Consider the following 24,436-nt stretch of genomic DNA (forward strand, 5'->3'; position numbering starts at 1 on the left):
GGCCTTAGGCATGCTAGGAAATTCTCTACCACTAAGCCACACACACGCCCACTAAGGCTGCTTTTAATATATGAGTTCTTCTCCATGGTCTCAAGTTTTACACAGTTTGATAGAAAACTTCCATGGTCACTGTCAATCTTACGCTGAAGATGTGCCTCACAGGCTGCTGTAAGGGTCCCTGCATAAAGAATGATCTTGGCTCCTACCACAGACAACCTCTATAGAAGGGAATGAAAAGCAATAAACAAGGGAATGGTCTCCATCAGTTATGGCACCTTAAAATATGTACGGCCATTGGTGAAGAAGATAGCTAAGATTGGTTTGTTTTTGTTTTTTTTTTTTTAAAGATTTATTTATTTATTATATGTAAGTACACTGTAGCTGTCTTCAGACACTCCAGAAGAGGGAGTCAGATCTTGTTAGAGAGATGGTTGTGAGCCACCATGTGGTTGCTGGGATTTGAACTCCTGACCTTCGGAAGAGCAGTCGGGTGCTCTTACCCACTGAGCCATCTCACCAGCCCCCGCTAAGATTGGTTTTAATTGTTTATAATTTTCAAGAGCAGTGGTTTCTGACCCTTTAAAAATCTAGAAGTTTGCTGTGGTGAAATACATCTATCTATGATATTGGTGTTTCAAGGACTAAGCTAGGGTAAGAGTAGTTTAAAGGGTATTATGGGCTATGTGGGGAGATAATGCCTCAAAAAAAAGTGTTATAACCCATATGAATAATAGTTATAATTTAATAAGAAGAAAACTAAGACCCAAATCATGTGCTTTCTGAATTAGGAAAGTGTTGTTTGGAGGGAGCCAATTCTCCATGAGCACAATCTAAGTCAACCAGTCAAAACTCACCTTCAATTTACAATACTGTGTCTCCAACTTTCCAAGAGTCTCGACATAGCTAGTATGGAAATTCTGGGACATCTTTCCCTGACAAGAAAGGAGCGAAAGCAAAACTCATTAGAGAAACAGTGAGTGAACTATACTTCAGCCATGTAAACAGGATGTCCATCGGTAGGGGCTCCCTGCTCTGGGAAACACAGGCCTGGACAACTAGGTTCTAGATCAGACTTCATAGCTTGAGGCAGCACTGAGTGGACATCAATTCAGCAGGGTAACTAAACCCACACTTTTCACGTTCCTGTGTTTCTAGCAATTCAGACCCCCCCCCCGCACCACCCCCTGGTGACTGCCAAACTACTCACTTGCTGCTTTGAACGGAGGTGGAAAGAGGGATACAGAAAAAAACAGAAAGAGCATGGGTACTGCTCAGTAATGTGTACTTGCTTAGCAGGCACTGAACCCCAGAAACCAAACCAACCAAAGCCCTCAACGATAAAGACAAAATGACATGCTGGAGGATGTACTGAGTGAGCAGCTCTCTACTGCAGGCTCACAGCAAAGGGAAATGAATATGAATTTTGGTAACAAAGGACCTGAGTTTAGATACTTCTATTTACTAAATTCTGGCTCCAGCTTTCAGTATCACTTTTTAAATTTTTTCAGTTTTTCTTTTAGTTTTAAAAATTGTGTGTGTGTGTGTGTACGTGTGTGTGTGTGTTGTATAGAATATGCATTTGAGTGCAGGTGCCTGTATAGTTCCTAGAGCTGGAGTTACAGGCAGTTGTAAGCCATTTGATGTGGGTGCTGGGAACTGAATTCAGATCATTTATAAGAGCAATATAATCTTAACTGCTGAGCCATTTCTCCAGCCCCTAAGATCATGTTTTGTTTTTTAGTAACAAAGATATCTGATAGTTAAAATACTTTTCTCACAAAGTTCTTTAAAGGTTAATAGAGACACTTTGAATAAAGTGGGAATTTGTTGTAAAGTGGTATTCATTATACACTTTGTTTTTCAAAGCTTCTTCCTTCCAAGAAACAGCAGTGTTGACACACCTCCCAATACATGCTACTCCCCAGAACTCTTGTAATGTAGATTCTGCATGCTATATACCTCGTACAACCTAGCCTCTTTGACACTTGAGCCTAGTTCTTCCACACTGGTATGGATATGCTGCTGTGTTTCCAACTGCAGCTCCACACTAGGCAGGTCATTACCCCACTCTGCTCGCTCCAGTTTCATCTGAAAGGAAAGCACAGCTGTGTTATAACTTATGGAAGAAAAGAAAGTTGTTAACGTCAACATCTGAAGGAGATGACTAAGGGTAACAGCCAGGTGTGGTGTGGCACATCCTTGTAATCTCAGCATTTGGAACATAGAAACAGAAGGCTCAGGATCCCCCAGGCCAGCCTGAACTATAGAAGACCTTGACTTAAAGAAACAAAATGGCTAGGGATAAGAATTGTGCATCTGAACAATCTATCATTCCATGACTTCTTGCGGATGGTTGTGAGCCACCATGTGGTTGCTGGGATTTGAACTCTGGACCTTCAGAAGAGCAGTCGGGTGCTCTTACCCACTGAGCCATCTCACCAGCCCTCCATGACTTCTTATAAGCCTCAACAGCAAGAGAGGAAGCTCCATTACTTCAGCAGTGTTGGCATATGAGAGAACAGTCCTGAGTTTCTTAGTCAGAAAGGGTCTTAACAGGCTGGATGCTCTAACATTCCCCTTTATAGGATATGGTGGCCCATGCCTTCAATCCCAGCACTCAGTAGACAAGAGGCAGGCAAATCTCTGAGTTTCAGGACAGCCAGGGCTACATAGTGAGTCTCTGTCTTAAAACAACAAATCATTATGAGTCTCTAAATTTCATAGGGTAGACAAAAAAGGTAGAGGGACATTTGAAAAATATTTAGTTTATTCACAGAATCAGCAACTAGCCAATAGAAGATTTCTTGCCCCCATCTTGTCCCCCACCCCCAGCTTTATCTTTTCTTTTCTTGAGATAGGAGTCCTATTACACAGTCCAGGCTGGCCTGGAATTTATCATCTCCTGAGACCTGGGTTTACAAACATAGACTGGCACAGAACAAGTCAAATTTGAGCTTTTAAACTAGAATATAATTAAGTAGTGCCATTGGACATGTGTAATAAATACATCAGTCTTGCTTAATCTTAAGAGATATGACCAAAACAACAAAAACTGAACAATAAACTCCTCTTCCAAAAAGGAAGCATCAGAACAGATACCTGCGATATATAGATGTGCAAGTGTCCCACAAGCTACCACTTAGGGCACAGTCAGCAGGAAGTAACAGATGCTAAAGTGTGGGATTGTGATAATCTATACTGACTCTGTTCATTTAGAATATTAGCAGAAAGGAATCAGGCATGGTGGCATATGTAGCCCCAGCATTCAGGAGGCTGGTGCGGGAAGATCATGAGTTCAAGGACAGCCTAGGCTACACTGGCCTCCTGGACTAAATAGTGGAGAGGCAAAGTGACACTTAATAATAAGAAGGGTTCTTAGATGCAGACAGGATCAGCAATTAAGGTTTTCCTCTACCAAGAACACAAAGCAACCTGGTCATCTTACAACAGCTTTCTGGACCACACCTACCTGCATCTCTTCTACCCAAGAGAGTAGTTCATATACAAATCGAAGATTGCCTTCGTCTTCAGAGGAGGAGATAGAGACGAGTTCAGTCCGGGTCATAGGTTTTCGAAACCAGGAGGTAGAAGAAGAATGAGTCGTCTTGTCCAGGGGCTCTGCTCTCAGATGAGTGGTGGTTAAAGTAGAGGGCGGGACCAATTCAAGTGACGTGAAATGGCCTTTCCGGTATAGATTTGTACACTCTAAGCGCAGGGTGACCAGCTCATCCTGCAGGCGCATGACCCTGAAGTACAAGAAGAGACTTAACACATGCTTAAAATAAATTGTTCGTTATTTATTTAACAAGCACATGGTAAAAATAAAAATTAGACTATATTAGAGAAAGTGTTTTGAAAACCTATTACAGGAATGTGAAGTGGCATTTTAACATCATCTAGTTTGGTATTTTTCAAGGCAAATGTCAAATTAAAGTGTTAATTAGAAGGAAGTAACATAGTGTTTGTGACTCCTGAAGGTCATAACAGAATAAATACTGAATTGCCATGTGACTTTAGACACTCTGCATCCTAAATGAGTTCAGTAGATTACCAGTGTTTCAAAGTCACATGTGCTAGCATACCTTTGCAGGTCATTTTGAAATAGAAAGGAATACATTAAGATGGCACTTAGTGGGAGGGAGAGGTGTTTAAAAGTGGAGCTCACCACAGGACATTTCCTGCATATACTATGTGCATGCATACCAGAGCCGCAGAAGTGTGAGAATCAAGGTGAAGATTCAGTGCCTGATTCTTATTTCAGTCTCAATGCATTACCTCACAGCAAGCCAGCCCTCCCTAGGGACCCCAGTACTCACCTAAAGGCCAGCTCTTCTAACTGGTAGTACTTTTCATCCCGTAGGATCTGGAGATCCACCTGCAGCTGCCTGATGAGACCCTCACACTCTTGAATGTACATAATGACATCTGACTCACACTGCACTGGCTGTCCTGATTCCAGGTGTGCAGCATCCTGTGACAGAAAAAGAATAAGGGTGAGAAACCTCTATTGCTCTCACCCACTAAGATGGAGAAAACCAAGAGAAAGCAAGAAACACTGCTGGATGCCTCAACAGTTAACTTTGACTGTCAGAGCAGCTGGGTAAAAAGCAGAAGGCATGTGACAACACTTACAGCCTGCAGTGTGTTCTTAGCTAGTGTCAGTTTTTCTTCACAGTTCAAAGCACCATTCTGTATTTTGTTTGCAATCTGCAGCAGCAATTCTAGCCTGAAAAACATAAAAACCATAATGAAGTACAAGACTCAAAGTAGCCCCAGGGAATGTCAGACCACCTTCCGGACGTACCTCTCCACAGCCGGCCGCAGGGACTTCTCTCGCTCTAGCATTTCAACAATGAGTTTCCCCCATTCTTCTTCTACGTGGTTAGGGTGGTAGCCTTGAGGCAGCTTAATTCTGCCAAATTCAATCCACACCTGAAAGAGATACTTTTCAATCCCAAACCACAGCCCTGCCCTCTGACCTGTTTTCATCTATTTGTACTTTGTTTGTTTTTGTTTTTTTGTTTGGGGGGGGGGGGGTTCTTAGTCAATCAGCATTTCTGCCCTCCCCCATTATTTAATATAGGGAAAGAATAAGCATCTAACAATTTATAAGCCAAAATTTTTTAATCTAAGGCCTAACATGTGGAGAGATGAACCTCATTCTGGCAAGGTTAAACACACCTAACTCTAAAGCTTCAAATCCAATAGGAATCAAAAGATGAATGAAAATTTTCTTTCTTGTAAACTGGGGGAAAGGCTTAGTTTCCTCTAAAAAGCAAGGAAAAAATGTCTGAATAAAGATGCTGTTTCTTAATAACTCCCTTAATAATTACAGCTTGTTGATACTGTCCCATTACCACAAAATTTGAAGGCCCACTAAGGATATTACTACTAATTCAGGATAAAAGGAGAACATGTGGAACCTACTAATAAACAACAGTAGTACAAACTGTAAACCTTATTTTAGCCAGAAATATGCTTTCTTACCTCTAATAACTTATATAACTCTTTGATTCTTCCTTTTTCTCTCTCCTTGGCCAGTATTTCTGTTTCTTTGAAGTGTATATATTGGTTATAAAGTGCCTACAAAGATTAATATTTGATGAATAAATCAATAGACTAAAGCAACAGGGAACAATTTTTTACATCTCCTCACTAGAACCCACTACATCAAGCTCTGAGGCTTAACCCAAGGAGAATTTATAAAAAGCACCTTCAGTCCCCGCTTTTTTACCTTTAGTTCAACGGGGTTCTGGGGAAAAGATTTATCTGACATCAAGATTGTATGCTGCCTGATCCAGGGAATGAGTGAGTCCACTCGGCTTTGGTACTCTTGCCATCTGGAGTCCACTTCCTACAGTCAGAAGGGAAACATCACAGGTCCGATTTGTACTGAGCAGCAGCAGCACAGGATAAAGTAGCCAAGGTCACCCCATACCATATAAAACTCTCTCTTTAGTGCTCAAAGGCTCAATCTCAAAGCTCCCCAAGGAATCTCCAGCTGGCATTCAATATCCTGACAGGTAGAAAGACTATAAACCAAGCTACTGTGATTATGAACAAGGGTATTTTCCAAGCATGGTGGTGATTCTTCACACTGTAATTACAACACAGCGAGGCTGAGGCAGCAGGCTATCCTAGAGCACAGCCATAGTGCCTAATCATACTTCTATCAGTAGCTGAGACGAAAATGCTTCATCTTGAATTACAGCTGGGGATAAAAAGAACATTGGGGTGGGGGGCTGGCATTTAACACCAAATGGTCTATGTTAGATGGCACAAAATTAGCAATACCTAGACTCATTCTCAGGGACAGTGTCCATTTTGACAGAGATAATGCAGAGTCAGGTGGTCTTGGTGAAAGTGCTCTATGCATAAAAACTAAAAAGCACTATCTAATGGAGGCTTTCTACCTCTGTGAATTGGTATTTTAGGAAAATGTCCTTTTACCGTAGCACTGATCCCTTCTCCTCCCTCGGGGACTTTGGGGAAGGCATCATAAATTGAAGACACGTAAGTGATTACAGACTTCTCATCTGGAGATGGCACATCCACATCTGAGAGAAGATAAGAGTTCTTGGTCAGAACAAGGGATCCTGCCAGATGGAATTTTCAGAACATGCCAAATATACTTAAAATCTCAAGACTCTCACCTTCTGCATCTAGCAGTCGGGTGACCCCGAGCCTCTCGGCCACTTCAAAGGCCTGCTCCAGATTCTCCCTGTTGCTCTGGACTTGTACTCTCTCCATGTCTACCAGATCAGGCCTGTAAAAGTCCAGCGAGCAACATGAAAAAGCACTGTCTGCATTGCACATGAGTTCACACAATAAGCTCTTAACAACTCCCAGAACTGAAAACACTGAGTTAGAGAGAACTCAAGAGGTAAGAAGTTACTAACCCTGATCCTGTTTCTAATTGCACACCAGGAACCTAATGAGCCTAATTCCAAGCTTACTGAAATTAATAAACTGATACAAAGTGGAAACTGACATATATGACTGCTCAGAGCTCAGATTATTTTTGGTTTGTGGTTAAAACTCCTATTTTCCTTCCTCCTGTCATACCAAGTCATAGTAAGCGGCTCCTTATTTTGACCCAGTCCCTCTTCCTGTCCTATGCACTTGATCTTCCACCTACTCGGGATGCTTTGACCACAGAGACTGCATGGCTCACTTCTGACATACTCATCTAAGAGGCAATCTCTGGCCACCTTTGTCCAAATTACCACAACCCTGTAATAGTGCCCTTCCACTGTACCTGCCACTATATGAAAATGTGCAGCCTATTCTCCACAGTGGAAGTCTGCTCCCTGAAAGCAAGAACTCTGACTGGGTCACTTCTTTGGCCAGTGCCTAAAACAGTAGCCTCATTACAGACTGATTCTCAAACAATTCAATGACTCAGAGTCTAATTCTTGGTGGAAGGGGAAGATGGTGTGGCAGTTAATTACACACAGATGAGAAGGATTTCTTCTAGGAGCAGTAAGATCCCATGGTACGCACCTGTATCGGTGAATCAACGCATTGAACATTTTCCCATCACTCCAACAGGAAGAAAAGTTGGTGCATTTGATGCCCGTGTAACCAGCTGTTACTTTCTGAGTCCACAAGAGCAGTTTCTCTTTGGCTGACATATCCCCTGATTCCCCACTAATGTAGATGTCAGAGATCTGCAAACAGACAGGACATGAAAGAACAGTCAGATAAGATGAAGCCTTTTGTCCTTCTCTTCTCTTATGTTTTGACTAGTAAAGGAAGAGAGATCCAAGGTTGGCTGGCAGCCCTGTTGATGACAACCCCTGCAAATACTCAGCCTCTCTGGTAGTCAGAGAAACACAAGTTAAACCTATCAAACCAGAATGGGTTGGTTGATCTCTACTGATGAGAATTAGACAGAAGAGAATATTCACTATTAGACCTACTAAGGTCTAATGAGGCATGCCACAAACTCAAGGCTAGCCTGAACTACACAGAGAATTGCAGGCTATCCAGCAATATATAATGTGACCCTGTCTCAAAGACAGACAGACAGACATTAGAGAACATACTATGCAGGATATAAACAGCACAACTATGCTGCTGTCAGTTTTGAATCAAGTCTTTAAGGAGACATAAAAGTTGTTAGGCAACAATCAAGAATATGTACAAAATAGTTTACATAAAATTTTTACTGAGCAAAAAATAAGCATGAGACAGTAAAATATTATAAAGGGCTTAAACTCTGGGCTGGAGAGATGACACAGTATTAAGAGCACTGACTGCTCTTCCAGAGGTCCTGAGTTCAATTCCCACAATTCCCAGCAACTACATGGTGGCTCACAACCATTTGTAATGGGATCAGATGCCCTCTTCTGGTGTCTGAAGACAGCAACAATATACTCATAAAATAAAAAAAATAAATCTTAAAGAAAAAAGCTTAAACTATCATGAGAAATTACTGATTATAAATTATAGCACATATACAGAACAGAAGCCTTTGTTGAATTTAAAAAAGTACACTTTAGAAAATAGTCATTAAATTTTATAAAAATAAACAAAACAAAATAATATACATAGCTACTCTGATTTTATATAAAGGTTAAAAATATATCCTTTGAGTATATAGCCATGCAAACATGTGCACATACACATATGTAATACAGATGTCATATACTCTATAGAAACATAACCCCGGGGACACACACAGCAAACTTGTAATCACTCTTATCTCCAAATGGTAACATTTTATGTGATTTCTCTATCTTCAATTTTTTTAGCATGTACGTTTTTAATTTGGGAGGAAATAAGGATGTTGGGAAAGGGTTTCTCTGTGTAGCCTTGGCTGTCCTTGAACTTGCTTTGTAGACCACCCTGGCTTTAAACTCTGAGACCTGACTTTTTGCCTCCCTAGTGCTAGAATAAAAGGCATGTGCCACTACTACTCACAGTCGTGAGCTGCCATGTGGGTTCAGGGAACTGAACTTGGGTCCTGTGGAAGAACAGTGAGCGTGCTAAACTATATCTTCAGCCCTGTATATTTTTTATTATAAGAAAAAAAGGGGGGAGGTAGTTGAAGATATCTCTTAAAGTATAACACAAGTGATCTATTTTAGAGAGATGGTAATGCAGAATAAATTTGCATACCATTAATTCCACACAGACCCAAGCTTGAATCCCATCCTGCTCAGCTGCAAGGTCAGTTATCACATCTGTCAAATGGGAATGATAACTACCATCTTTTCAGGGTTGCTGTGATAAATGAGAAGATTACACACTAATGCAGCCTAAGCTCAGGGCTATAATAAAATGGTTTCATTTCTCTCTTCACTGAATGGTCTTCCTCCAGTTACTGTTTAACCCCATCAGCCCTGGCAGCTTATATCATCATTTAACTAGAAGCTATTTTGTATTATAAATTATTAGTTTATATATTTAATCTTATCTCTTAAAGCTGTAGGTTTCATCAGGGCTTGGGCCCACAAGTTAATGCCAAAACTATCTGAAAATGAGGGCAAGCTCCTGGCCACTGGATACATCAGGCTTTGATACTGTGAAGAAGTAACTTCCAGCTCCAGGCTCCTGAAGACTGCACACAATCACCTCATGCACTCACCAAATAGTGAGGACTTTTTAATTAATAATTATCCAACTTACAATGAAACAGTAGAAATAAACAAAGAGAGCACCTGAGGGTAAAGTCTACAAGAATCCAGCAAACAGCAAATTCAGAGTAGCATATAAAGTCAAACAAGTTTAGTAGGCTGATGGTAACAGCAGTGCCTCCCAAAGATAGTGAGCACACTTTACCTTTATCCTGAAAACTATAAAACAATCTGGATTAACAAGAAAAAGTACAAGAATTTGTTCTCAGACTAGTTATGAAAGGAGACATTTAAGAGGACTGTAACCTCAGACAAATGGTTTATGTCTGTAATACTGTTTTTTCCCACATGTAACAAAGGAGAGTAACTTCCCCGTGAAGTATTTAAACAGATGAAATAAGGTGGTATAGGTATTATCTAGAACATATGTGCTTTTTAACAATAGAACAGCATTCCAGTTCTGTAATACACACCTAGAATCTTTACACTTGAGACACAGAGGCAGGAGGCATGCCACAAACTCAAGGCTAGCCTGAACTACACAGAGAATTGCAGGCTAGCCAGCAATATATAATGTGACCCTGTCTCAAAGACAGACAGACAGACATTAGACAGACAGCTCAGTATGCCAAGAATAATTTTAGGCTGAGCATTTGGGGCAAAGAAGAAATGGGCACCCTCATCAAGTGCACTGCCTCAAAGCCTCATGTATATCGGGGTGAAACAAACAGGCAGCAAGCTGGAGGGTGCAGAGTTCTGCCCCAACAGACACATTTATACAGAGGAAGTGGGGTTACTGCACTTTAATAATGCCTAATGATGAAATGATCTTACAGATCTTTTCAGCACTCACCACCTCTCTACTCCAACTCATGTTCACCTGACAACTGTCAGATTATTTCCCATACATAGCACAAACCTAAATGGTTTCTGCAGCTACTCAACAATTCGACAGTTAAAATTCATTTTGTAAATGAGTTTGGATCCATCAATCTCTTACAAATATAAACCGTGCGAAACTATGCCCAAAAATTCAATCAATTCCAAATATACTGTTTTGATGGAAAGAACTATGAAACTGCGAAGAAAGGTGGCCAAAAGCTACCATCCTACGGGCTCAGGATAAACAGTCACTCCCTAAACTCAACTCTATTCCCATTCCCTTAATATTTCTACATGTCTGTTTTAATAGCTAAAAACACTAGACACTGAAGACACGCATCACTTTCACTGCAGTTGCTTCATACACATATTAAGAAGAATCAGGAAATAAAATTGGTGAAATGTAACAGGCAAAGAATTAGCAAAATGAAATCTGAGCATTTGAGTTCTTTACCAAAAAATTGAATTTTAATTATTTAACCAAAATAACCATATCTGTCTCACTAATGACTGCCAACTGAAACTACTTTTTAAAAAAATTGTTAGCTGGGCATGGTGGCGCATGCCTTTAATCCCAGCACTCTGGAGGCAGAGGCAGGCGGATTTCTGAGTTCGAGGCCAGCCTGGTCTACGAAGTAAGTGCCAGGACAGCCAGGGCTACACAGAGAAACCCTGTCTCGAAAAACCAAAAAAAAAAATTGTTATACTTAAGTTTTGCCCACATGTATTGTACATCACATGCATGCAGTACCTGAAGAGGGCATTGGAACCCCTGAAACTGGACTTGGGGACCCCCAAAAGGTTCTTAACTACTTAAGCAATTTCTCCAGGCCCTGGCTTAAAACGACTTCAGTGAACAACTTTACTTCAGATTTGCAACACAGCCTAATGAGACAAGAAAATGTTTGGCTTCCTTTGGGAAAGGAAAAAGTACCATGCTTGGATTATAACCATTTCTAGACTATAAACTGATTGTAAGCATCCCAGTAATTAAATCTGACTTCTGTCCTTCTCTTGTTGTGATTTCTCATGTGGCATGCATCCGGTCGGCTAGGGTCTGCAGATGCATTTACCAGAGCACGCAAATGTAGAGATCCAGCTTCCATTTCAGGGTTCCTCCCCTATCTGAGTTGTAAGAGGACAGCCATGCCAGAGACTACACATGTCTCCTCCCATCATATACTACACAGAGCTCAGTTAATTCCTTCTCTGAGGCATTCTCACAAGCATAACGTTTCCTAATAATCCCATAAGCATTATCCAAATATCTTAATCCTACACCAAGTAGTATAGAAAAGAAAAGAAGTTACATGTTTATCTATCCATTCTGTTATAAGTTCCCAAGAAAACACTCTTTTAAAAGCTCAAAATAAAAGCATAGTTTTGCCTTGGGTTTAAACAATTCAGTTAGGGATACAGTTTACAGAGAAAGCAGTGTTGAGACAGAGGTAAGCAAGTAATTGCGTGACCAGCAATGTTAATAGACCACTCAGACACTTGGAATGGTTTAGTAAGCAGAAGATAGCTGAGTGAAAAAAGGAGAAAACTCGAAATGAGGCATTTGTCGTCAAAAATTTAGTGAAGACACACCATACCACAATATATTAATGCTATCCCAATATTACTTTCCCAAATGATGACATATGAGTGGAAATATAACAGGGATAGAGAAACAAACAACAACAACAAAAAGCAGTGGACTGGGAAGAATGGCTCAGTTAGTGTAAAGTGTAACAACATACAAGGATCCCAGTATCTGAGGAAAAGCCAGGTGTTGTAGTGTGCTGTGGAAGTGGAGATAGCTAGAGTCTTGGAACTCACTGGCCAGCTAAACTAGGCAATTGGAAAGCTGCAGGTTCAGTAAGAAAAAAAAAAGGTACAGTACAATTAAGGAACATGTTATGTGTTGTAAACCTTTGCACACCTGCACACACTCATGCACTTCCATATACATCTATACCCCCTCCACAAATAAAGCAATAATAAAGTTAAACTGTGTATGAAATTGATTTAGAACACTTCTGATTATATTAAAAATGCTATCCGAATATCTTTGTTATCAAATCCTTTTTTTTAAATTAGTAAAGCTACTTCATGAACAATTTTATTCTTATGTATTTATTTATTTATTCATTCATTGTACATATATCCCGATCAGGGTCCCCTCCCTCCTCTCCCCCCATCCCCACTCTCCTATTCTCCTTTCCTCACTCCCCTTCTCCTCAGAGAAGAGGAGTCCTGCTCCTGAGTACCAACTTGCCCAGACATATCAGGTCTCATCAGGACTAAGTGCATCTTCTCCCACTGAGGCCAGACAAGGCATCCCTGCTAGTGGAAAAGGCTCAAAAGACAGGCCACAGATTCCCAGTCAGAGAAATCCCCTACTCCAATTGTTAGGAGACCCACAGGAAGACCAAGCTGCACATCTACAACTAATGTGTAGTGGGTGTAGGTCCAGTCTATGTACACTCTTTGGTTATTGGTTCAGGCTCTTTGAGCACCTATGGGCCCATGTTAGTTGGGTTTTTTTCTATAGTGTCCTTGACCCCTCTGGTTCCCTCAATCCTTCCCCCAACTCTTCCACAAAACTGTAAGGCTGTGGTCTCTCATGAGTGATTTCTTTAGAAATATCACCTACATCTCTTTTTAAGAATTTTCTGAGTCTGGGTCTCCAGAAATTTGATTCCAAACCATAGGAATCTAGTTGCATAACAGTGGGTTAGTGACTACTAGGCTATGGGTGCTTTATAAATAACATAAACACTCTAAAAAGCGTTAACCTGGGGCTGGAAAAATGACTCAGCGGCCAAAGAGTACTTGCCGCCAAGCCTAACAATCTGAGTTAAATTCTCTCAGGACCCATGGAATATAAGGAGAGAACTGGCTAGTCACCACTTGCCAAGTTACCATGCCTGGCTTTTTATACATGAGTTCTGGGGATCAAACTCAGGTCCCTGAGTTAGCAACACAGCACTTTACTGAGTTATCTACCAGCCCTTAAAATTCACGAAGGCGTGTGTGGGAAAGCAGTCGTGTATGTGTGTGCATACAGGCATGGGAAGGTCAACGCTGGGCATCTTCCTCTTTTATCATTGCTCATCTTTTTGGTTTGTTTCTTTGGTTTTTGTTTTGTTTTGTTTTGTTTTTGAAATAGGGTCTCTTACTAAATGTGGAACTCACCAGTTAAGCTACATAGCCACTATTTCTGACTTTTTATATGGCTGCAGGGGATCTGAACTCTGGTCCGCATGTTTGCACAGGAAGCCCTTTTCTTACCAAGTCAGCCATCCAACCTCTTAAAGACAGTTAGCTCGCCGGGCAGTGGTGGCGCACGCCTTTAATCCCAGCACTCGGGAGGCAGAGGCAGGTGGATTTCTGAGTTCGAGGCCAGTCTGGTCTACACAGTGAGTTCCAGGACAGCCAGGGCTATACAGAGAAACCCTGTCTTGAACCCCCCCCCCCAAAAAAAAAAGACAGTTCAATATCTGTCTATCTATCTACCTACCTACTTACTTATCTATCACATGTGTTGGTGGCACCTGTGCTTGCTCCACAACATGTAGGTTCTACAGATGGAATTCAGCTGGGCAGCAAGAACCTTTATTCACTGAGGCATCTCTCATTGTCCCTTTAAAAATCTTTTTTGTTTTTTGTTTTTGTTTGGTTTGGTTTAGTTTTTGAAACAGGGTTTCTTTTCTTTTCTTTCTTTCCTTTTTTCTTTCTTTCTTTCCTTTTTTCTTTCTTTCTTTCTTTCTTTCTTTCTTTCTTTCTTAAGATTTACTTTTTCTTTTTTGTTTTTGTTTTGGTTTTTTCAAGACAGGGCTTCTCTGTATAGCTCTGGCTGTCCTGGAACTCACTCTGTAGACCAGGCTGGCATCGAACTCAAAGATCCACCTTTAAAACTTTTTAATATTGAGGTTAACATATAATTACATTCAATACTTCAAGTAATACTCCCAATAAAAATAATTAACCCTTCTTGGCCTTTTGTCTCTCCTTTTCTTTAAATGGATTATGTCACCTGATCCCTATCCAAATTAGTAGAAACTGAACAAGCCCATGATGACATAGTTATTTTGTTTGATTTTGCTTTTTGGTCATGATCTGGCTATAACTTCATTGGAAGGCTAATAACAAAACTGTATAAAAACTCAAACACAATTAATTTCTGTTTATTAAATTGGTATCTGGAGCTTAAAATTTCATCTTATCCTTTGTCATATCTAACAGTTTCATGAATGTTGTTAGTAACTCAGTGCCCAATAAGTAATAATCACAGTAACACTCCAAACAGAGTCTGGGGGACGGGGGCGGAAGTTCACTGTGCTCTGCAACAATCAAGATTTCTCAAAGAGCCTAATTTAGATTCCTCCTTAGGCTGTTACAAAATTGAAAAAGAGAAAGGAAAAAGAATTCCAAACTGAAGCCGGGCATGGTGGCCCACACCTTTAATCCCAGCACTTGGGAGGCAGAGGCAGGTGGATTTCTGAGTTCGAGGCCAGCCTGGTCTACAAAGTGAGTTCCAGGATAGTCAGAGAAACCGTGTCTCAAAAAACAATGAGAGAGAGAGAGAGAGAGAGAGAGAGGGGAAGGAAGGAAAGAAGAAAGAAGAGAACGAACGAAAGAGGGAAAGGGAAAGAAAAGAAACTGGACACTGAGATAGAATTACCTGAGGCCAACCTAGGCTATGTAGTGAGACTCTGACACACACCCTGGGGTTGGGGGTAAAGAAAGGGTTGATGGCAAAGTTGAAATGAGAAAAGAAAGAAGAAAAGATTGGACAGAAATTCGATTATGGAGGCACTGGAATACTCGGCTGCAGAGCTGGACCTGTAACTCTATATAAGCCTCAAGAGATGAAATGACTAGATGCTCTGAGCAAATACATAGTTGATTATGGTTCCCTTAAATTTCCAGCTGACCTCAAACCTCTAGACAGCAGGCATCCCACCATGAAAACTTTCATTCAAGAGATAAATGAGGGTCAGTGCATAGCTCATTAGAGATATCCAGCCAGGGTAATCTACTAGCCATGTGTATCTGGGGAGTAAAGAGAAGGCATTTATACCAGTATGAGAAGCCAGGAGTTCTAATTCAGAATCCCATAAGGGAGGTAAGCAGAAAGAAAGACCAAGGTCATAAGGTATGGGAATTTTTACCCTAGATCACAGAACCAATTTATATTTGCCCCAGAGATCAAATCCTCCTGCAGTGGGCATTTTCAAGGTTTTTCTGCCATGAATAGTATAAAATGGCATCTTGTTCTCACGTGCATGTGGCATCTGTAGGACTTTGTGTGTGTGTGTGTGTGTGTGCGAGAGAGAGAGAGAGAGAGAGAGAGAGAGAGAGAACACATGCATGTGCGTGCTTGTTCCTGTGTTTCCCTATTTCTAAGAGAATTGTCCTTTTCATGTTATTTGTAAAGTTCTTTAAATGACTTTGGTACCATGTATTGCACTTCCCTTTCAATTTATTTTACTCTTACAGTAGCCCTACCAAGTACATGCTATTGTTAGCCACTATATACAAATTTACAAGGCATACAGATATACTGTAAGCTACAGAGCTGGGATTCAAATCCAGACAATCTGTTCCATTCATAAACATGTCAGCTGTACATATCTAGATTATTGTCCCTTTCAGTATATGTATTATATAATAATTTTATCACTACTGTTAATAGTTCATTTTCTTTAATCTACCACTTGAAATGTAAAATTTCAAAAACATACCAAGGGATAACAGTAAAAGCTGTTATGTACCCAGCACCCAGTTTCACTACCATCTCATAGCTACCTTGCTTCAGCCACACGCCTTCTTTACTTTTTTACTCCTCCCCTGTTATTATATATTTAAACACACACACACAAATATTACTTTCTTCATAAACACTTCAGTAACTGTCTCTAGAGTGTTTCCTTTTTGACAGAGTTGCACTAAGTTGCATAGTTGACCTAAAATAGTAACTCTACAGTAATGTTTTTAATTACATACATTTTTTTGTTTGATCTGTTTTTCTGAGATGAGGGTCTCACATAGCCCTGGCTAGGATGGAATTTACAATGTAGGCGAGAACCACGAAGTTCTGCTGCTCCTGCCTTTATCCCTCAAGTGCTGGATAGGTCTGACCCACCGTGCCCAGCTTCTACTTACATATTTAAAAAGAAACAAAAGTCTTTCTAAAAAAATCAAAGCCCTAATCAAAACTATTTTCTACATTCTTCCAGTAATATCGTGTTTAGTTTTGCTTTTCTCTTATAATACAAAACCAATGTAAGTAAAACAATTCTCTATAATCGAAGCAGAGAAATGAGGAAAGGGTAGCTATAAACTGAAATGGCTAATTAGGCTCAAAAACCAGTATACCAGCTGCCCTCATTCTGGCCCCAGCCTTATATAACAACTCTCCTGAAACTTGAAGCTGAAGGGACTCCAAGGTGTGAGGAAGGACACTGGTATGAAGTTCACTTCCTCACTACTGTATGGACAGGAGATTGGTGGTAGAAACCAAGATGGGAAGATGAAAGGGTTTTCAACAGTTTTCCTTATTTAAATGAAATAAAATATTCTAGGTATTGATGGCAGAAAGGAGCAGAATCCTGAGAGAAATAAGGGGCCACAGAGGCCTTTGTCTGACATCAAAGCACACTGCTATTAGCCTGCTCCATGGAGCTTTAAATCCAAGTCTACTTAGCACTCTGCAAACCCCGCCTGTCAGCTGCCCTTGAGCATCCTGCTTCTACATTAACTATTTCTTGACAATGGAAATTTCAACTGTACCACTATTACCTTCTATTATTTAAAACATGCACCTGGCATGCATAGGCATCAGCTACCATGTCTGAGAAGCAGCAAATTCACTCAGGTAAGCTTGTGTTGCCAAAGCCACAGGAGCATGCCCTGAGCCAATCAGCAGGAGACAGGACAAGTTTTGCTAAGACAAATGCCACTCTAACTCACATTATTCTCTGAGATGTACTACTACTCTAACATACTAGAAACCAAACACAATAAAAGCAAACAATCCTGAGCCAGGAGGTGTGCGGCCAGCCTCAGCTGCTCCTCACACGCCCACTCCCTACAGAGGGAGCTCACACTCAAAGCAGATGTGAGTCCCACTCCACATCTACAAACGCCTATGGGGTGAGAACATACTGCTCTCTCCCTTCCTGGCTGTGCTGTGACTAGCTGGCAAGTAAGGGACAAGCTTCTTGAAGACACATGTCACACAGAGACTATGAAGATTTCATGCCCTGTGGCTTGAAGGATTTCATTCTGAAGAAATTTCACATTTAATCTAAGAAATTATTTCTTAGGAAATATATGTCGCTCCATAGTCCCATTATGAACACAGAGCCTCGGAAGCATGTCAGATGTCTACATGGAGACTCAATCATTTAGTTTGTTACATTTGGCTCTTCCAGAGTAGTCTGACTGAACTTGGCTGAGAGGTACCATTACTGCTCAGAAAATATCATATACCAACGCAACTCACAGACCAAACAGCAAAAGAATCATCCTACTGGTAATAATACCAAACTACAGATCACTCACTGGCCAAAAGACTTTCCATCAACCTTTTATAGTTCCCAGAGAACTGCAGAGAACCTTACCTCACAGAAGACACAGCAGATGGAAAAGTGCCACTACTGGGCACGGCTCAGTATCTAGGACTGACATGCACTGACATCCAAAACGTTCCCACGCCATCCTCTCGGAAAAGTCTTACACGTGGTTTGTACATGGTGCCTGGCACCTTTAATCCCAGCACTGAGGAGGCAGAGGCAGGCAGATCTCTGTGAGCTAGAAGCCAGCCTGGCCTACAAAGCAAGTTCTAGGACAGCCAGGGCTACACAGAGAAACCCTGTCTCCAAAAATCAAAAAAATGGGGTGGGGGGAAGGCCTCACTTTTGATTATGACCATCTTATATGAATCTTATATAATATTATGATTCCAAAATATTAACTTTAATGGTATTTGTTTAAACTATAAACCACCTCAGCACTAGACTTTACTTCAACTATTCAATATCTACCCCATTAAATAAATAAATATTGCCTCTGACATTCTCTTACCCAACAAATCCCAAATACTGGCTCCCGCAGCTCCCCTGCCTTTTATCCTACCACAATGCATACTCTTATTTTATTCCAGTCTATCAAAGCCTCCGACTTTATTTATGTTTTTGAAGTTAGCTTATTACTGTGTGTGGGCACACATGTCACAGAGCCTGTGTGGAAGTCAGAATGCAACTTTGCAGAGTCAGTCTTCTATCTTTACACCAGTTCTGGGAGTCAGACTCAGATCAGTAAGCAGCAAGTGCTTTTACCCACTAATCTATCTTGCCAGCCAGTCCTCTTGTTTTTGTTGCTTCCCTCCATAAGACAAGCTCTCACATATCTCACATATCTTAGTGAGATCTTTAGTGTATCAATCACTATGTAGGAGAGAATAACCCTGAACTTCCGAACCTTCTATATCCATCTCATGGGTGATGTGATTATAGGCATGTGCCACCAAGCCCAGTTTAGTAGTGGTAAGGACTAAACTAGAGCTTTGTGTTTGCTAGGCAGACATTGTCACAACGAGAGCTACACATCCAGCCCAAGAGATATTTTCAATGGTGTCTCCGAATTGTAGTAACAGATGGTACTGAGATGGCCTATCAGAGAGTGAATTTATCACCAAAGTAGAAATTGGTCACCTTAAATTTTGAGTTTATCCTTATAGCCTCGTGTTGGTATCAAACAGGTAGGTTACCCTTACAGGTTACCCTTATAGATCAGGACATCTTTGTAATTAGTATCATTTGTCCATAGCTTAGCCAACAAACAAACAATCCAACTGTTTTGCATCTCTAAGGTTTGTATTTCGTATGCAGCAAAGGCCTGCCAATGAAAATTCAACCGTTAACGGCCTACAGCTACATAGTGTGTTATCCAGAATCTTCCTATGACCTTAGTTTGGTGTCCAGATTTCTGAATTTTCAGTTTTGAACCCTAGAAATATTCACAGCAGTTATTGTTGCCTGACAAGACATGTTAAAGCCCTAAACAAGTTCAATCACAAGATAAACTTTGGAGTTTTGAACTTTCAAGCTGCCCCATCTCATCCACTCACTCTCCCTTTCTCCCTCTCCTCCCCTTCTCCTCTCCCCATTGCCCCTCTTCCACATCCCCTGATCTCCTTTAATCTTAGCACTAGAAGTCAAGGGGGAAGAGCCCTCTCCTTCCATACAAACACTCAGTGAGTGCTATCATTAGATACATCCTCACAGGGAAGCGATTGCATCAGCTCTGCTAAGAACACCACTCTCCAGAGAGAAGAGCAAGCACCCTGAAGACAGCTGCCATGCTCCCCAAGTCTTCATGATCCCTCACACTCCCATGTTAATGTTAGAAATTAAGCTAGGCTTCCCTTTACCCTTTGTGCTACATAACAACTTCTTGAAGGGGGCAAACAAACCAACAGCCCTGACTGAGTATGAGGAATGCCCAGAACTGCACCTTGAAAGATAATCCTACCAGATAACCTCAGCAATTATGCTACATGGATACTCAAAACCTGAGATTTCCCCAGAGCCAACAAGACTTGGTTTTAAGCATCAAGAGACAGACTTGAAATAGATTATGCTTGCCAACCCCTAGCCATCACTAACTCACACTCCCCATATAGGGGTAAGTTTGAAATACTCCAAGATCCTTACTGCTTACCACACTCCACTTCGATATGCCTGAGAGGAAGGAAATCCAAACAGACAGTTTGATTATCCCAAATACACCATCCACCTCCTCCAGACCCCACGATCAGTATGGCTTGCCTCCAAAGACAGGGTACCATCCTCTTCTGAGAAGGGTGTGGAGGTCTTTTCAGGTTCTGTATCTTCAGGCCGGATTCCATGCAGGCGCAGCCCATCGCTGCCATAGCCAGAGGAGGATGGCAAAATGCTCACAGTGATGCCACTGACAGATAAATCACTCTGAGAAACAGGCAATATGGGACCCTTGCGGGACACGAGACCTACATGGGTAGGCTCTGTGTGAATAGGGTCTCCTGACTGTTTTGGTATTGATGAAGCAACAGAACACTTAGCAATCCAAGAACCTGTGGGAGGGGCACTTGGAACACTCTTGGTTCTTCCCCCCACACTCCAGCCCTCTGAAGGTTGGTCTTGATCTGCTGTTTCAGAGGGGCAGTCCGTCCGAGGCAAAGTGCTGCTCCGATGTCGATGTCTGAGCAGAGTGCCTCCCTGCTCCACTGCAGTCTCTCCCTGCAAAGGCAGCAGCACAGCCCTGCTGCTGCAGGATGCTGTCCTCGGAAATTCCACCAGTTGGCTCACAGACTTCTCACAGTTCCTTTCTGCTGGGTTATCAAGCAGGTGAGCAATGACTGTCATACCCTCTTCCAGGGAATCCCAGGCCCCTCCAACAACTGATGACTCATTCTCCAACAAAAGGTGAGCAGTCTGGATCTCTGCTTGGAAGCTCTCCTTTACCTGCACAATCATCCCTTGATCGCCCACCCCTGAGTTGGGAGCGGAGTCTCCGGGCAGGAAAATGTCTGATGGGGGGTGCTCTGCCCCTCCCACTCCGGGCTCCTTTGGGAGCCTCGCTGTTAACTTCGTTAGGGTTTCAGTCTCTTCAATGACTCCAGTGCCTTCCAAAGCTTCCTCCCTGGGAGATGCTTCTGGAGTAAGGATTTTCTTCCCTCTCCACTTCCTTTTGAACCGAACCCTCTTCTTAGGAGATATGGGAGCCTTCTCAGGAACAGCTATGGACTCTTTCGGCTCCTTAACACAGCCCAGTGAATTTCCCATTTCTTTCCTCTCTCAATCTCAGAAAATAAAGCAGTTAAATCAGTCCTCGGATCCCAGAGACATTCCAATGTCGGCTTCATCGGACTCGATGCACATTCAAAAAAACCAAAAACCAAAAAACATGCACTATGCCGGCAATCCCTCCAATCCTTTCTCCCTCCCTCCCCGCCTCTCTCTGTCTCTTCCAGCCGCTCGATTCAGACAGCCATCTTACAGGCTCAGAGCTGCAACAAGACAAATTTCAAAGCATCTCACTGCAGTTCAGAAATCACTTGACCTAAAAGCAGACAGAAACCGGATTGGCTGCCGCTTCCTCTCTCCAAATATGAGGTAATTGGAGCACTGCCCTCAGTAACACAAACAGAACGCAAAAAGGAGCTAGAAACCAGGGAGAGGGAGGAGGAGGGGAGAACGTAAGAGTAAATGGAAAGGGGAGGGGAAAGGAAGAGAGAGAGGAGGAGGAGAACAATATCAAAGAGGGGGTGGGGAGAGCAAACCAGCTCAGCGGGTACTAACTAGCAAGGGAAGGGAAGGGCCAGGTAGACAAGACCAGAGAAGCCGCAATGAAAGCTCCCAACCTATGAAATGAAATATGTTTTAATCACTGCTCCAAGATGCCCAAAGGAAAAGAGCAAGCAAGATATACATAATCAAATTTTAACCTAAGAGAGACTAGAGCCCACTCCTTCCATTAAAGAAAAGAAACAGGGGTTTGAACAATCCAGCCTCCTGTGGCAGATATGGCCAGCTCCAAAGAGAAACATCTACTAATTCGGATGGCCAGACACACTGATGAAAAACCTGGAAATTGATTTTGAGTATAGTATGTTAAGCCTCATGGACAGGTGATCACTTGTCAATACAATATAAAAGTCAGACAACAACAGTATTTGACTAAGTGTTCAATAGTAATCATCAATACTGCCTGTCTTCGCCACAGTTAGCTATTGTAGTGAGTACGTGCTATATAACAAGTTCTGTGTGAAGATACACACATATATAACACATACTATATATATAATGTAACAGGACAATATATATTATTCTGTTATATCCTCACAGCAGCCATGTGTAGCCCAGTTTTTAAGTAAAGAAAACTCAGATTTAAGAAAGCTGATTAACTTGCCCAAGTAGAAATAAATGAGGGCGGGGAAGACACAAGCCATTTAGACTTCATTTTAACACGACAAAATGGTCGATGTGTGTAATCTCAGCTACTGGGAGGCTAAAAAGGAAGAATTTCAAAGCAAGTCTGAAGCTAGCCTGAACTACTGAGTGAAACCCTGTCTCAAAAATACCCATATATCGGGAGGCAGAGGCAGGCGGATTTCTGAGTTCGAGGCCAGCCTGGTCTACAAAGTGAGTGCCAGGACAGCCAGGGCTACACAGAGAAACCCTGTCTCGAAAAAAAAAAAAAAAAAAAAAAAAAAACCCATATAATAAAAGAGACTTTTCATTTCAGCTCCATTAATTACTAGAGGGAAAAAACTCTGCTCTCCACTGCCATAAAACAAGAAGATATCCCCACAGTTCTAAACTAGCAGCTAGACTCTGCAGCCAAGCAACAAAGAAATAACACTTGCTGCTGACTGGGGAGAGCAGCTGAGGGACTAGAACCCAGGTGATTTTCACTCAGACTGATATAAGTAAGGCTCATAGACCACACCCTGTGCTGCCTGCCGGCCAGCAGGATTCCTCCACCCAACATTTCCAGCACACTGCCTAACAAATGAGAACATCCTGCAATCAAAAGGCTCTCTGAATGGAGTGGGAGAAAAGAGGTATGGATGTTTCTTCTCTGTTGTAGCAGTTTATCTTTCATGTTCCTGCAGTGCCAGGAATCAAGTAGAGGGCTTTGTACATGCTAAAGGCATGTGCACCACCACTAAGCCACATACACACTGTGTACACTGTGTATGTGTGTATGTACATGAACGTAATGGGATTTTGCTATGTTGTCCTGGCTATGTACGCTCAAAAAGCATATACCAGCACAGCCCTATCACCTCTCCTGAGGACTCAAAACGAGTCTTCCCAGAAGGAAAGCAACTAGAGACCCTAAAGCCCCGGCCGGCCGGCTCTTGAGTAGCCCCATCTATGTACAGCTACAATAGGTGCTTCTTCCCTTAGTCTGGCACTAAAGCACCAGCAGCGCCATCTTATGGGCATCACAACACACAGCAAGTCAGAGCAAGTTCACCAGCAGAAAATCATGACATTACAACCAAATTGTTCGTGCAGCCACCAAACCTTCACAAATACAATGAAGAAAGCAGAAATGAGGGTACTATTAAGCTCCATGCAGCAAGGTACACATTTGACTTCCATTAATGAAATATAAGCTAAAAAAAAAAAATCCCCCAAATAGATCAACTTGGGGCAAAATGAGATAGCTGCTTCATAGTAGAACTATTACTGCAGTGGGTTTCTCTAAGAAGCTTATAGAACTAAGCTTATTCTATTTTTACTTCTGTGAGTCCATTCTTTTCTAAATGTCTATATGTCCGTTGCATCATTTTCTACTACAGAGAAAAACTGGTCAAGACAGGAACAGAAATTTGAGAAGGGGGGAACTAGGTGCAAATTGCTAAGTGGCTTAACTAATTTACTGAGTGATTAAGATTTCTTACCTATAAGATATGGACACTACCACCCACGTAATGGCAAGGCTAAAGATATAATGTCTGTAAAGCACTTGGCTCAGTGCCTGATCTATAGTAAATCTCTTTTATTCCCATTTATGCCTGGGGCTAAACATTAGGAGCCATCCCTGGCTCCCACAGGGATCTCAGTACACCTTCTTTTCCTTGATTGTATTCTAAGGAAAGTAAATAAACTCCAAGATTTTCTTCTTAGACAGGGATGCTTCCACTCTTTCTGAGTTAACTGACTACAGGACTAACGTGTGCATGGACCTTCACCTGGCATAGCCTATGAACATATGGCTATGTCTTCTCAAAAGCAAACTTTTGGGATCTACTTATTCAAGTCTTTTTTCCTCTGGCTTTTTTGGTAGTTAACCATTTATTACCCACAGTTCTCCTTGAGAGAAAACCAGAGTTAAAATGCACCGTCATTCATTAACTCTGTGAACATGAATGGCACTTTATCATACCCCAAGTACTAAGCAACCATGAAGCAGGAGGAGGAGGAGGA

The 24,436-nt window shown here is 41.7% G+C and overlaps 2 protein-coding genes across 5 annotated transcripts in view; both read right to left on the reverse strand.

The window, feature by feature from the left end:
• The window catches only part of Macf1 (microtubule actin crosslinking factor 1), a 338,558-nt gene that overhangs the window by 155,368 nt on the left and 158,754 nt on the right, over nucleotides 1–24,436 (reverse strand). For all 4 annotated transcript variants that reach the window (XM_029476566.1, XM_029476567.1, XM_029476565.1 and 1 more), the window contains 11 exons: nucleotides 7,504–7,670; nucleotides 6,654–6,766; nucleotides 6,451–6,557; nucleotides 5,735–5,854; nucleotides 5,488–5,583; nucleotides 4,805–4,932; nucleotides 4,633–4,726; nucleotides 4,317–4,471; nucleotides 3,470–3,746; nucleotides 1,960–2,088; nucleotides 855–932 (listed from right to left, as the gene is read on the reverse strand). In XM_029476566.1, the coding sequence (XP_029332426.1) occupies nucleotides 855–932; nucleotides 1,960–2,088; nucleotides 3,470–3,746; nucleotides 4,317–4,471; nucleotides 4,633–4,726; nucleotides 4,805–4,932; nucleotides 5,488–5,583; nucleotides 5,735–5,854; nucleotides 6,451–6,557; nucleotides 6,654–6,766; nucleotides 7,504–7,670 (1,464 nt within the window). The remainder of the gene's footprint in view (nucleotides 1–854; nucleotides 933–1,959; nucleotides 2,089–3,469; nucleotides 3,747–4,316; nucleotides 4,472–4,632; nucleotides 4,727–4,804; nucleotides 4,933–5,487; nucleotides 5,584–5,734; nucleotides 5,855–6,450; nucleotides 6,558–6,653; nucleotides 6,767–7,503; nucleotides 7,671–24,436) is intronic.
• On the reverse strand, nucleotides 19,846–21,419 carry LOC115030886. Its single transcript, XM_029476568.1, has one exon. The coding sequence runs from the start codon at nucleotides 21,278–21,280 to the stop codon at nucleotides 20,231–20,233; it is 1,050 nt and encodes a 349-aa protein (XP_029332428.1). The 5' UTR covers nucleotides 21,281–21,419; the 3' UTR covers nucleotides 19,846–20,230.

The sequence above is a fragment of the Mus caroli genome, chromosome 4, assembly GCF_900094665.2.
Source record: "Mus caroli chromosome 4, CAROLI_EIJ_v1.1, whole genome shotgun sequence".
NCBI lineage: Eukaryota > Metazoa > Chordata > Mammalia > Rodentia > Muridae > Mus > Mus caroli.